General features: G+C 40.0%; 1 protein-coding gene and 1 non-coding gene across 2 annotated transcripts; both read left to right on the plus strand.

The window, feature by feature from the left end:
• The first annotated feature begins 357 nt into the window (after nucleotides 1-357).
• LOC134795281 (THO complex subunit 1) lies at nucleotides 358-14596 on the plus strand. The gene is made up of 10 exons (XM_063767076.1): nucleotides 358-523; nucleotides 598-1272; nucleotides 7567-7823; nucleotides 8432-8604; nucleotides 8941-9064; nucleotides 9384-9469; nucleotides 10489-10652; nucleotides 10988-11074; nucleotides 12247-12327; nucleotides 13070-14596. Exons 1-10 carry the CDS (start codon nucleotides 479-481, stop codon nucleotides 13379-13381), a joined length of 2004 nt encoding a protein of 667 aa, XP_063623146.1. The 5' UTR covers nucleotides 358-478; the 3' UTR covers nucleotides 13382-14596.
• Nucleotides 2284-2387, plus strand: LOC134795908 (U6 spliceosomal RNA). The gene has a single exon (XR_010144873.1). It is a non-coding gene; the product is annotated as a U6 spliceosomal RNA (small nuclear RNA).
• Nucleotides 14597-15051: the final 455 nt, after the last annotated feature.

Here is a 15051-nt window from a genome sequence, read left to right on the forward strand (position 1 = left end):
ATTGGCGTCAATCACCAATTTTAGATTTATGGTGATATTAGAGCCCTCTAAATTGAAAAGATGCCCCAGAACGAAAATACTGGCCGCACAAATTGGTATTCTTGCGTCTGCACCTCATTTTATCGGTAATATCGGTCATTATCGGCGGTTGAATTCGGCGAGCCAAATTGGCGTTTGCGTCCGCACGTCCTGATTCGATCGGGCAATTTAATCAGATTGGCGAAAAATTGACTAGTCTGGATACACCTTAACATTTCGATTTCGGGAATAGTAAAAATTCCGGACGGAAATTCCGACGCGTGAGTCCATTATCATTATCTGTTGATTTGTTTTTTTTTCTAGTTGAGGAGAATGAGGAGGTCACCGGCGGTGGTGATGCGTTGTGTATTGTGTTGTTTTTGCTAGTTTTGCTAGGATTTAGACGAAAGAAATTCTAATCATACGGTTTTTCTAAAAGCAAATCTCCATTATCTTCACAATGTCGGAGAAAATGGGATTCGAGACGTTACGAGCGAAGTACAAAGTATGTATGATTATAACCTTTAATTTGCTTATTGACCGTTTGCATTTTTTTGTAAAATTTGTTTACTCTTTCAGGATGTACTCTCAAAAGCCTTCAGCACTAATAACATTGACTTGCTTGACTCGTTCTCTAAGAACATTAACGAGTCAGATAGAAAAGCCGCCATGGACCAAGCATTTCGAGATAAACTTCTAGAGCTGCTCACTGAGGACGCGGAAACTCTTGAAAGCTACGTGAGCTTCTGCATAGAATCTTGCCGAAGACATATGGTCACTCCCACAATGCCCGTAGTGCTTCTCGGCGATATATTCGACGCTCTAACCTTAAATAAATGTGAAAAGATGTTTACCTATGTTGAAAATGGTGTAAACATCTGGAAAGAAGAGCTATTCTTTGTCGCTTGCAAGAATAATTTATTAAGGATGTGCAATGATTTGCTACGGCGTTTATCTAGGTCTCAGAACACTGTGTTTTGTGGAAGAATTCTTTTGTTTTTGGCCAAATTTTTCCCTTTTTCTGAGCGCTCTGGTTTGAACATAGTGTCCGAATTCAATTTGGAGAATGTAACGGAATTCGGCGGAGACAACACAAGCACTCTAAAAGACTCTTTGGATGAGGAAATGATGGTGGAAGAGAAGACTAAGCTGAATATAGACTACAACCTGTATTGTAGGTTTTGGAGCCTGCAGGACTTTTTCAGGAATCCAAATACATGTTATAACAAGATACAGTGGAAAACTTTTGTTGCTGTAAGTATTTACTAAAATATAGCTTCACAACATTTCATTTATAAACATGTGAAACTGGAACTTATTATAATTTCTTCAAGTAATTAACAGAAAAAATCAAGAACATATTTATAATTACTATATCATAATTAAACAACTGTACCGATATTCGAAACCTAAGAATAATATTGAGAATGGCAACATTGTGTTGTCGGTCGTATTGTCCTTTTCTAGCATATACGTCCCTCTCTCTCTTTCAAAACAAATTTCCAAGTCATTGGCTTGCTGTTTTTCCATCTGGAAGGTCGTGAAGCTAAACTGCTGGTGAGTTTTTGAATTTGTACCCCAGTTTAGCTGACTATATTGAAAAACAGTTTCTAACGGCTTTTGCCGTTCGAAATAAATATTTAAATTTAGTTGTCCGTTAAACTATCTAGCAAATAAAAACGATCCGGAATAGTGATGTGCAAGTGTTTTCAAAGGCTGCCTGCGCGCACCGTGGCTATGCCATTGAAAATACTAAAACACATGTTAGAAAACATATCGAGCTGGTAAAGCGTGCACGTGTCACCATTATAATTTAATTTTATACCTACATTAAGTCTCTTCAGAGTCTTGTTAGTTTAAATCTTTGTGTGTGTGTATAATAACGGTTGAAATTATAATACTTAAATGGTGATCTGTGGAGGCATACCCTTCAGTTTTCAAGTGATTTGTGTTTTCGAATACGAAAGGATCGGATAGTTAATACGTGTTACGTAGAACCTACGTATGAAGGTAGAAGATTATAGACGTGTAGGTTTTATCTGTCCAAGTATCTATCAGCAATTTGTCTTTTTATCCCGTTCCGGGTTAATATAATATTTATTGCAAAATTTATTTTTTGGTAATAAACTTGCTGATAAATAATGTGTACCCGCTATAGGAGTCGACGAAGCCCCGCTTCGCGGGGCTTCTATTTCCGCTCTGAGGGACACAAGGTAACGAACAAACCTACATCGCAAACATTGCATTTATTTTTGTGGAAAGTGAGTACTTCGGCAGTACATAAACTTAAATCTGACTAGACATAGAGAGAGATTAGCATGGCTCTGCGCAAGAATGACATGCGAAATCGTGAAGTATTTCACTCTTTATCTACCAACTTATATCTCTCCAACTAGATCTTTGACAAAAAAAAAAAAAAAAAAAAGTTTAAAATGTAGGTAGGTACCTACTTAAATAAATAACTTAGCAGGTACTTACAGCCTAAAAAGGTTAAGGAAAGAACTATTGCATGTAGTTGCTATATGTGCTTGTGTTATTTTGGATTTGAATAATTTGATTATTAATTCTATACTTAACTACATACAAGATGGTCAATTCTTAAGCCTACCTACCTACCTACATAAATAGTACACTTGTAAACGTTTCAAATAAAATCGGAAGCCTGTGATTTAGAAGGGCATTAACGATACGGGAATCTTTAGATTGATTCATTGACGAAGACGCATGGTTTGGTTCATATTGTCAAATTATATTAGTTAACTGTAGAGTTAAAGTTTAGTTTTGGCAAATCTGCGCGTCACCGTGAATGACACTCTCTAAAAGTGCCTGTTAAAGCCTGCTTAAAGCCTTTCACCTTATCGAGCAAGGAACCCGCAACTAAGGGAATTTGATTTGAATGATATTCTTAAACCTACGTCTGTTATGGTTCCACCTGCGTGAGGTGTGCCTAAGAGAATCTTTTATTCGTTCACAAACTAACGTCATGTTATTTGTGATAAAACCAATATATTATGTACCTATCTAAGCCTGCGCAAGGCTGCCATGTTTCCACCTGCGTAAGGTGTGCCAAAGAATCTTTGATTCGTTCACAAACTGACGTCAAGTTATTGATGATGATATTATAACCTATGTAAGCCTGCGCAAGGCATGTCAGACATATTCACAGAAATATAAATGATATGGTTATAACACAATTAAGCGAGCGAGTAGGCCACAATCAGAAAAATATTACAAAAATGAATTTGTAAATATCTCCTCTTAGAGAAAGTAAAAAGGGTTTAAAATATTTTTTTGGGTAAAAATCAGTCGAAATAGGCAAGGCTTCGTTATTAGAGTTTTCATTTCTGTTTACCAATCTATTCTAAGGGTCCCGAACACCCTGTTGGCTAAACCCAAAATTGGGCTAATTAACTGTGGTAAAAGTGAAAACTACTTACTATTTACAATAACATTTCTAAAATCAAAAAAGGTAAAAAATAACCTAAGATTCCAGGCCTATCTCGACTCATTTTTATTTTAAAGATGATAAAATCTTTGCATCCTAATATATAGATAAAATTGTGGTCTGGAGACGCTAAGCCTCATAACTTGGGCGGCATAGATAATACTAAGAAATTTAGTCGCTCAATTTCGACTATAAGCCCAGGCAGAATATTGATAATTATAATAAGGAGTGGTCTATCCTCCAAGGTCCAGATAATCTGTGGACTCTAATTAAATCAGGCTCGGTAAGCTCACTACACGACAGAGCTTACGATTCCATTCTGAAATAAGCTATGTTTACAATATATATTACTCATAGTGTGAAACAAACAGCCTGCTCAAGGTGTACAAAAGGTCCGTTTAACGGCCCTATGAATATCTAAAAACCTTTGAAGTCTAGGCCTGCTAAGGCAGACTAGAAATAAATACATATGATCCCAATGTAAGAGCAGCTCACAGTTGCATAAATTATATTTGCCTCGAGAGCACTAGTCTTTCAGTTAACATGTTTACGAGTACCTACCTATGTACAGGATATGACCAAGGTTACCTACCTATTTAATTATTATATCTCTGACTGCCATGGTATGGGAAATTATTATGTGCTGGCGGTGCTGCACAAGCATGTTTGAAATAAAATATACAAAACTGGCCTAACGGGCGTTTATGAATTATGTATTTTACACCCTTATGTCTGTATTGTGACCCTGGAAGTTTTAAACCACCTGTATCGTAAGTGCTCCCATACACGGATTAAGTTTATTATAAACTACCCATGCCCTAACCTCAAGGGCAAGTGCTTCTATGCACGGACCAGATACTGTTACCACTTAATTCACTTATCATGACTTGTCATAGTTTGATACTACACGTTTAACAAATTTAAGAACGTGGAATGTACCCACTACAAAAGGTTTTTAAAAACAGTGACTGAATGGTTTGCACGAAAGGTTCTAGCACAACTTCTGGGCGGTCACACCTAGGGCATGACCCTCTAGTTCTCAATTTATACAAAATTATAGCATTGTGATACTGTTCGCTTGCACAATAAAATAGAGAAACAGGAGCACGCCTTGCGAAAAGGCGAAGCTATTTTGAAACGCCAAACTTTCAAAAATGGATTGAAATATATAAATATGTCTTTGGTATGGAACATGTACACCCAAACAAATGCAGTAATTTATTATATGTTGGCAAAACTCTGCCAAAGTGTTAGTCTGTCTGTACAGCGTAACCTGAAGGCATCAATGCACATGAATCTCTTGAAACATGGTGGATTAATTAATTTACACCCCGCCTGTGTCTTGCTCTTACCCAATCCACAAGTTAAGGACCTCAACCTATCTAGGTACCTACCCTTCTTGCCCGAGACCTGAAAAAATGTTCACTATAATCTCATGCAGTCAAGTGTCGGAAAACTAGGTCTACACACTTAGCGCTACTGTGAATATATATCTAAAAAGTCTGTAGACTGCCTTCCAGGAGGCGGGATGCTAATAGACTAGCCTATATAGTAGGCCAGAGATATAGTATTCAAAAGCACACTGGTCCAAATCCAGTAATATTAAATGTATTTCAAAATATAAAATAATTGACAATTCGGCGTATATCTGATATCAAAAAGTTACAATTATCCTTAGTTCATAAGGAGGATAAGTATACATAAATATCAAATAGATTCGACAAAGTGTTGACTCTAGCATTGGATGAAATAGGTCCTTCTTAAAGGGCCTCTGCGCTGTTGGCTTTGGGCCCACGGGTGCCCGGCAAAAGGTCGGGGACCCCATGGTCCGCACAGTTATTGCAAATAATGTATGATCACTAAATAAACACACAAATTTGCATTTTGGTTAAAAACACATATGCGATGAGCTAAGGTTTCGAATTAAGTACCTTATTCTTAATAATTTACACACTGGAAAGAGGAAACTGAATATTCAGAATTAAGCAATGCTATGAATGGTTTACATCAATTAAACCACTTTAGCGTTCAGAACCAATCAAGCTTATGCCTACTAGTAGGCACCAGATAAGGTAAACTACTCTTACTGCATACATAGAAATTAATGAGTACAATTAAGGTCACTTGATGATAGCTAAACATGAATATAAGCAGAATGAGCCTGCACCTTTACAAATATCATTGATAAGGTTCTGTGGCATTTCTATATTAACCATTTGAACGCCAAGAGCACCAAAAAGCGTCATAACTAGGCGTGCCCACATGAGTGTTTAAGCTCTCAAAGTAACCTTCACAATTTTAAGTAAGGTTTGTTTAGGTACATTAGCTCGCGTTCGCGTTAGTAAAGCGTACAAAGGATTAAATGCATTTTATAGCTATAACCAAGTATATAGCTCACACTGACTCACAGTCATTAAAGGAATTCAGTAATTCCCTATGACATTTTAGTAAGTAGGTACCCAATATTAACTTTGTGGGTAGTGATAGTGAATTATAACGAATATTTAAAATATTCGTCTACTTAATCCCGAGGGATTCTGGAAATAAGAAAGGTCTTGTCCTTGTTATATTCCTGCAACTGCTTACTTTACTAGATAATTATTATCAAATTTGTTAATAATTGGGAGTTATAAATAAAAACTACTCGAGTACTTTATGATTTTATTCTTTTCATACTTGAATTACATCACTCCTTATCACAGATGTTGTATGCTCCTTGAAGAGTAGACTGACTTATCTCATCTTCTTTTACCTAGTTTTCATATACATATAATTAAGTATAGCACCATTGTGGTGACTCATTTTTTTTCTCTTTGAACATTTATAAGTACATTAAGTACGTATATGAAATGTAAAGTTAGTAACATAATATAATGGTATATCAAATTGTATGCTTTACATAATACCTCTCTCCTCACAGGTGTTAAAATAAAGGGTGTACTACATAATTAATTAAACACTCGTAATATAATAATATTACATATACATAATAAGTACACGTATAATCACATTGGCTTGGCGTCTTCCCACCACCAGGCGATAACAAACACGTCTCAATATTATTCTTAGGTTTCGAATATCGGTACAGTTGTTTAATGACAGCGTTTTACACAAAAATAAAACGCTAATTAAATAACTTACCATATTCGAAACCTAAAGTTTTAATCCTGCCTGGTGTAAATATGTATAATTTTGAGACAATGACTTGGAAATTTGTTTTGGCGGTAACTGTCAAACACCTGTCAAAACCAACTGCTCTGTGGTGGGAATGTGAGAGAGAGAGAGGGACGTATATGCTAGAAAAGGACAATACGACCGACAACACAATGTTGCAATTCTCAATATTATTCTTAGGTTTCGGATATGGTAAGTTATTTAATTAGCGTTTTATTTTTGTGTAAAACGCTGTCATTTAAAAAAGTTCAGTTATTTTCTGGTTGCACCATAACTAACCCTAAAGTAGTTATATACCTTTCAGTGAAATGTGGTGCTTGTGAGGGGAGCAATCAGGGCCATCTTAAACTATGCTGGGGCCCTTGAGCACATAAGAATTTGGGGCCCGTTTGGAAAGTAAAGAAAGCGAATTAAATTAAACTAATTTTTTTCTACTATGATCTTCTATTTATTATGAGTAATCAAATATACTGTCTGTCTTTTGGGGCCCCCTGATTGTGGCGGCCCTGGACACGGGCCCCGTGTGCCCTTATGGTAAAGACGGTACTGGGAGCAATTTGCATTTTTTGTTTAATATAATGGATAAATCAGTTTGTAATCATTTTTATAGGATAAAATAAAGCAAATAACTATTAGATAAGGTAAAATTTATTATAGTTTTACACTTAGTAGTACTTACAAAATAAATGACCTTGACAAATGTAACGTAGTCAAGTTTTTTCACCACGGGCGACAATAGAAAGCATGGACAGAAAATCACTAGACTAGGGTTAAGCCCAGGGTCTGAATAATACAAAGTATTTAGGTAGGCACTAGTTTTTACATAAGTTACTGTCTTTTACTCCAGAATGAAAGCTTAACTAAATCAATAATGCCCTGAACATAACCGAACCAGTTTTTAACAACAATACCCTTATTTTCATTTCCAGCATTCCGGCAGTGTCCTCTCCGCCTTCTCCTCCTACAAGCTAGAAGCCATAGAGCTCCAGAAATCCAAGATGAACCGTCTGAAGCCCGTCACCGACGGTGACATGCACGGCACCAAGGAACAGCACTATTTCGCCAAGTTCCTCACTAACCAGAAACTGCTTGAGCTGCAGCTGTCGGACTCGAATTTTAGGAGATGTGTGCTTATACAGTTTTTGATACTGTTCCAGTATTTGTCTTCTAGTGTTAAGTTTAAGATGTAAGTATAGATAGACTGCTATGCATCTCTTGCCAATACCTTTAAAAACAAGTTACATCTAGGTATTTATATGTATTTACTTAATTATGCTGACATCATATGGTGTCCCTGGGTAGTTGGGCCACGGTACGGTATGGGTACGGGTACGGTAGTACTATTAGTTATTCTGTGGTTGGGCATAGAAGGGTTAATCATAAGGTTGTCTATAAAGTATAAACTTAAATATGGCTTAAATCAAAAGGTACCTTTTAAATAGGAGGATAATTTAAAATTAATTTTTGCATGCTCCTTAATGACAACTAACAATAATTATTTTTACACAAATTATTGTAGTAAGTATTTCAATAGTTTTTTACAATAGAAAACAACACAACACTTAATATGTATCTTGTTGTATGTGAGATAAAATACTAGATATTAGCTCTGTAAAGGCCCAACGTTTTTTTTGTGAGCTCAAATAGTCACAGGTTTTAGCTTGGCATTCAAAATTAAATTTTAAGGGTAGCATAGCCAAAATGGAAAAAAACGGAACTAATTTCGCCATGTCTGTCTGTTTAATTTGAATGTGATGCTCTGTGTCCACATTATAATTATATTGTTATTTTCAGGGAAACTCAAGAGCTAAAGAAGGACCAGACAGACTGGGTAAAGGAGACCACAGCTCTCATATACCGACTGCTAGGAGAGACTCCGCCGGACGGACAGCGGTTTGCAGAGTGTGTGCAGCACATACTCAAACGAGAGGAGCATTGGAACGCTTGGAAGAATGATGGTTGTCCTGGTAAATGAAATAACAAATTGAATAATAGAAACAAATGTATTTAAAATATAATTAAAGTGATCCGAAAATGTATATATAAATTAGATTTTCAATTACGAAGTATCTTGATCATAACTTTTTTTTAATAAAACACTGAGAATTCATCCGCACAAGAATGATTTGCCATCGATAATCTGTGAAGTATCCATGAAACAGAAATCCTACCTTCACAGAATACTCTTTGTTACGAGATGGTTCAAACTCACTTCCGTTTTGAAAGCCGTACGCCTTACTGCTAGATTGCCAACGCTTAACAGATATAGTTTATTGATATTATATATTATGTCTGTTTCGCAGAATTCCAGAAGCCTAAACCCCCAGCTGCGGGTGAAGAGGAGATTCGCAAGAGCAAAGTCCGAAGACGTCCAGTTGGTGACATCATCAAGGAATACGAGGGCCAGCAGAAGTGCTATTTGGGAAAGTAAGTTGTTTGTTTCATCTTTATGAACTCCCGGTGCCTGTGCGTGGACGTGCGTGTGCGCTTGTAATATACAGATCCTTATGAGAGACGGCACACCGGTTGCGTGACGTGTGCGTGCGCGGCTCTAATATTTTAGCGAACGCGACGTGCCCGTCTACGCACACACAGCTGGTGTGGCCTGGCCTTAAAAGTCTCCTGCTTCCACTAGATAGAAATCGTGGGATTCCACAATATGACCATATTATTATTGTTTTTTTAGTGGCTATTAGTGAAGGTTTGTTAAACAAACCTGTCATATAAACTTTTTTTATGTTGGCAGCAATGATCTGACAAAGCTGTGGAACCTGTGTCCGGACAATCTCTCCGCCTGCCGCACTAAAGAACGGGACTTCATGCCTTCACTACGTAAGTATTCAGAATTTCAGTATCTTCTAGCCGCCCAAAAGACAAAGTCTATCTAAACACATGCAACTTTGATTTGTCTGAAAGAAGATTGGAAATAAAACAATTTAGACAATTTTCTTGTGTATGGTTGTGGCGCGACAAGAGAAGGAAGTCGAAAGACGGACTGAAAACGCCTGGAGGAGCTATTGGTCCATGAAACATCTGATGAAAGGCGATCTCCCTCTGTCACTTAAGCGGAGACTCATGGACATGTGCATACTTCCAATTCTCACCTACGGTGCACAAACTTGGTCTTTGACGGCGTGTCTGAGGTCCAAACTAGGGGTTTGCCAGCGAGTTATGGAGCGCAGCATATTAGGTGTGAAATTAATGGATCGTATCCGGAACACCATGCTGCGCTCCAGAACAAAAATGGGCGACGTAGCTCGGAAAGCGGCCAAGCTAAAGTGGGGCTGGGCTGGTCATGTCTGCCGAATGCCGAGTGAGTTGTGGGCCAAGATCGCCACAGAGTGGCAGCCCAGCTCAAAATGAGGATTTGGCAGATCACGGCGGCGATGGCGAGACGAGTTAGACTTCTTTTTAAGGGAATGGCCAGAGACTGCACAGGATTAATAAATAATGGTATAGAGTTATGAATTAGAAGCTCACGATGAAACTTCAAAATTTGTATCTTATTTTGTGCTATAGTAGTCCTGGTTTTTTTTTTATTCATTTACTCAATAAAAAATACACAGCAATCCATTACACATATTTTTTCGCCAAACTGCATGACAGTTTGTTGGCGAACGGTAGCACTCAACGATCTTCCAATCTACTGTGTAAGGTATCAGTAGGTACTATCGGCAATACACTCACCTGTGACCGGTCGTTAGGTAGTTAGCCGCGTAAGCTAAAGACGCGGGTTCCATTCCCGCCTCGGCCACCGGTGGGCTCGGTCACCTTTTCTCTAGTGTAGGATATCTATTTCAGCTTATAAAGACACCTCAGTTTATTTAGAGTCCATCGTTGCTGGCCCGCAGACAGTTACATGGCGACCGCGCTGGAGCCGGGCTCGGGCGCGCGGCGCACGGCGGACGGCGCGTGGGGCTGGCGCGCGCTGCGCCTGCTGGCGCGCCGCTCGCCGCACTTCTTCATCCACACCAACACGCCCATAGGCCGCCTGCCCGACTACCTGGCCGACATGGTGAGATATCATCATGTTGCGATATATTCTTTGATACCGGCGAGATACTTTGTTACTTTAACCGAAGATAATTTAGTATAGAGGCGTATAGTCAAAGTAAATTTACTGCCATCTTTCGACACGAATTAAAAACTTTCGGAACGCCAATTGACTTTGATCCTTGTTCTTTCAATGTGCGTTAAAATTGTTAATTGATGTCGCCATCTGCCCGAATATAGGCCAAAAGCGCCATCTTTTCGAACATAATTTTTTCTTGATTTTCGGAAGTGCTTTTAGTGTACTGTAGGTACGTCACCATAATTGTAACAAACATTAAACTATATTATAATTTGTAGGTGAAACGTGTGACGCGTGACGCCGCCTTGGCTGAGTCCAGTAGCAACGGAGATGCCGCTAACTCCATCAAGCAGGAACTCAAACAGGTAACAGATGTACTGCATAATCCTTTACCATCGTATTTTCACGGAAACGCACGAACGTAACGCATTATGCTATTTCATTCTGTATCAGTACAAAAAGTACTGAGGTTGACTAAAATAGCATGACAAATACGAACGTTTTCAAGAAACACTTCTCTTTAAGTTTTGTGGTGGTCTGAAAGGTTGATTATTATTTCACAAAAAACCGGTAAGTACGTGTTGCGCTTCGCATAATGGAGGGTTCTGTACCTTCATACACATACAACAAGAAGGCGTCTTCGAGAACTCGCTTAGCGGGTCGCTGGCAGCCAAATGTGTTAAAAACAAGAATATCAATACCTATTACGAAGAATAAGAGTATTACTGCTATGTTCTGCCGCAAGAGAGCAGGCGGCCTAGCCATGGTGACAATAGCTTGCGTTTCGCCATCGAATCGGTTTGTGTCTCTCTATCACTCTTCCATATTAGTGTGATAGTGACAGTTGCGTTTCGTTCGCTACGGAGCTAGTCTTATGTATCTTTCAGTAGGAGGAGCAGCGACAGAGCTATTATTGTTTGTCCTTGTCACGGTCTCACATTTTATTTGTTCCCCACCGTAAATTTAGTATGGATTATGATGGGCAACAAATAAATTCGACCAATCATAGTGTCGTATTGCGTATGTTTTGTCCCTCACGGAGGCACGCGTATACCACTTCTATAGAAGGTAGGAACCTTCTATGCTATTAGATTAAAGTAGTGTAGATGTCTCTAAAGTTGTTCGTTTGATTCAGGGATGTTGCGAATATTCGCATCCGCATCCGCAACCGCGGAACTTCAACATCCCCATCTGCATCCGCATCCGCATAAAATCGATGTGGAGCTTATGCGGATGCGGATGTCGAACAAGTCGGTACAGGAACGTCTTTTTAGCGGCGGCGTAAGGGCTAGGTAATTTCGTCATTACCTATAACGAAATCGTCTAGATCCAGAAAAGTCGGCCAAGTTACTGTTTATTAAATATAACGCAATTCTTGCACAAATAGTAAACGTTTTGTTTTTTTTTTTATAAAAATTACTAAACTTTTATTATTTGATGTTTTTAAGTAGGTAGATAGGTACCTAATCTTGACATCCGCGTCCGCGGATGTCAAAAAATCTGCATCCGCTACATCCCTGGTTTGATTTGTTGTCAGGAGCCCGCCGAAGAGGAGGGCGGGGAAGAACAGATGGAGGAGGTGGTGATCAAAGAAGAGGACAATAACGATATGGAGCAGGTGAGCTTTTCACCAGATTTTATGTCTGTAATATTGCTTAATATTGACCAAAGAGAATCGATTGTAATAGAGAGGTAAAGTTTAAGAAAGAAGCGTCCCCCTTAGTTTTACATCCAAAACAGATGGCGCTGTACTGCCCTGTATCTTTTTTGGTCACTGAATGGGGTTGGCAACTGTCAAAGGTTTGCATAGATGGCGCCATCATAGGTAGCCCCTTTCTCTAGTTGAGTTCTATGAGATTTGGATTAAAGGGCTGGCATCCAGGGCATACAACTGAATTTCTATTTTAAAAAAAAACATGAATTTGACACAATTATGGGGATTGACAGGGCAAGCTATGTTGGCGCCATCTATCAAGCGTCAACTTTTAACAGTCAAAGTTACCGCAAAATATATGGAGCTGTACAGCGCCATCTCTTTTTCCTGTCAAATTCAAAGCACAAAATTGTCTTAGATTTTACACATCTTAATCAATGTATCTTTGATATTTACTTACGGGACCCATACTAGTTTACTAGTTCTGTCGCATTAGTTTATAAGGGTGGTGTTTTATCTGCCCAATATCTTTGTCCAATGTGTATTGCGTCTCACATTTTGTTTAATGAGAGAGTGAGATGGGGGTAAGAAAAAGTGTTTCTTATGTTGCCATGTTTAAGCAAAAATGTGATAGTCACGTAGGAAGTGGCGCCCTCAATAATTTTCTACAATTTCTTGTCGGACTATAACATATCTATTTCCCCAGGTGCCCGACTCGACCAACGAAGAGTACGACGACAAGGCCGCCCGCACCCGCGTCACCATGCTCACGCCTGCGCAGATGGACGCGCTCTGCCCCGCGCTGGGCGACTGGAAGAAACTCGCCGTCAAACTCGGCTTTAAAGCCGACGAGATACAGTACTTCGAAACGGAGAACGCCACGGACTTGCTGAGAGCTAAGAATATGCTTCAGTTGTGGTGTGATGATGATGAGGACGCGTCGGTTGAGAACTTGCTGTATATTATGGAGGGGCTTGGGATGGCCGAGGCGTGTGAGGCGCTTAGGAACGCTAAGTGATAAGTGATTGAGTAATAAACGTATATTATGGAGGGGGTTGGGATGGCCGAGGTGTGTGAGGCGCTTAGGGACGCTAAGTGATAAGTGATTGAGTAATAAACGTATATTATGGAGGGGTTTGGGATGGCCGAGGGGTGCGAGGCGCTTAGGAACGCTAAGTGATTGAGTAATAAACGTATATTATGAGGGGCTTGGGACGGCCGAGGCGTGCGAGGCGCTTTGGAACGCTAAGTGATAAGTGATTGAGTAATAAACGTTTGTAAGGAGTTTTTTTTTAGGTTCTTTTTTTGTGGCGAATGTAGAGCCCATCCACGTGCACACTCGCCACTGCTAAATTATCATGAAGGAAAGACATTTAAAAAAGGGGGTCGCTACACGTACTGTATTTTGTATTTAAGTACCTTTTGAATACATCATTATGTTGCTGGATTCGTCAATCTATGCGTCCAAAGTGAAAACGGCCGATTTTGTTTTGACTACAGTACGTAGCGGCCCCCTTTTTAAATATCTTTTGTTAAATTTAAATAATCACGATTATTTAGCAGTGGCGCTAGTGTGCACGTTGATGGGCTCTGAAGTGAAGATTGTTTCTATAGTTAGGGGTCATCCATTAATTACTTTTATTTACTAGCTAAGTTGACTAATGTCTCCCGGTTCTGCTGAAGGTGTAGGCGACTCCAGCAGACTAGACTCGCCTACCTGCGTTTGTCCTGCGCAGTCGAGCGCCGTCAGCGGGGATGAAGGAGGCCTGGGGGCCGAGTCGACCGGGGGTCGGGGTCAGTTACCCCCGCGAGGCAATATGCCCTTTTCGGTCCGGATTTCAAGCGAAACGGTTGCCCTGTAGCTAGCCACTGCAGGGAAATGGGTTTTATACGTTATCGTGGACGTATACCACCACGCTATAAGTGTAAAAACGCCCAATGGACACGCGTCCCGTATGGATGAGGTGATACGGTCCGCAGGCGAGATGTGGGGAGGGTGTAGTAACACTGGGGCTCGGCCATGCTGACGGGGCAAGGGCGTGTGGAAACCCTGGGGAAAATCGGATCGTTTTCCCCGGCCAGGCGTCTGCAGCTCCCGATGTCGCGCATGAGTCCCAACTCAACACATCTATACCTCTTGGGTAGTCCTGGTGTCAATGCGACATCCCCAAAGGTGCGGGCTCCGTGGAGGGTGGGAAGCTCGAGAGGTGAATTATTAAGAAAAAAAAATGGATGAACACAGATCCCAAAACCCTAATGCTTCTGCAGAAGCGACGAGATTAAATATGGACGCTGATCCTGGCGAGGGTGAGAAGGCAAAACGCATTCGTACGGAAACAGGGTTACTCAATAGACAAAAAATCAGAGCCAAGCGTGCGGCCACCTTGTTCGCGGTAATGACAAATCCCTTTACTAAATTGACAGTAGAGCAAGCGGAACATATTAAGGATACTCTCGAAAGTTGTATTTTGAAGCTCGCTGACGTTCAGACCGAAGACACATACTGGCCTTCGTTCTCGGGACCACCAGCCTATAGCGAAGGTGTGCTTAAGCTACGCTGCGAGGGAATGAAAGACGTGGAATGGGTACAGAACACTTTAGCCACTATAACCTCACCAATCCCGGGCACTAAACTAGTAGTTAAACGCCAAAGGGACATCCCAAGAAGACTAAAATCTGCAGTCTTAC

This window comes from Cydia splendana, chromosome 12 (assembly GCF_910591565.1).
Source record: "Cydia splendana chromosome 12, ilCydSple1.2, whole genome shotgun sequence".
NCBI lineage: Eukaryota > Metazoa > Arthropoda > Insecta > Lepidoptera > Tortricidae > Cydia > Cydia splendana.

Excerpts from the sequence above, each read along its gene's own strand:
- LOC134795281 (XM_063767076.1), top strand. The coding sequence starts at position 479 with ATGTCGGAGAAAATGGGATTCGAGACGTTACGAGCGAAGTACAAA. Across the intron at positions 1,273-7,566 it reads AGTGGAAAACTTTTGTTGCT|CATTCCGGCAGTGTCCTCTC; the intron begins GTAAGTATTTAC and ends TTTCATTTCCAG. Across the intron at positions 7,824-8,431 it reads TCTAGTGTTAAGTTTAAGAT|GGAAACTCAAGAGCTAAAGA; the intron begins GTAAGTATAGAT and ends TGTTATTTTCAG.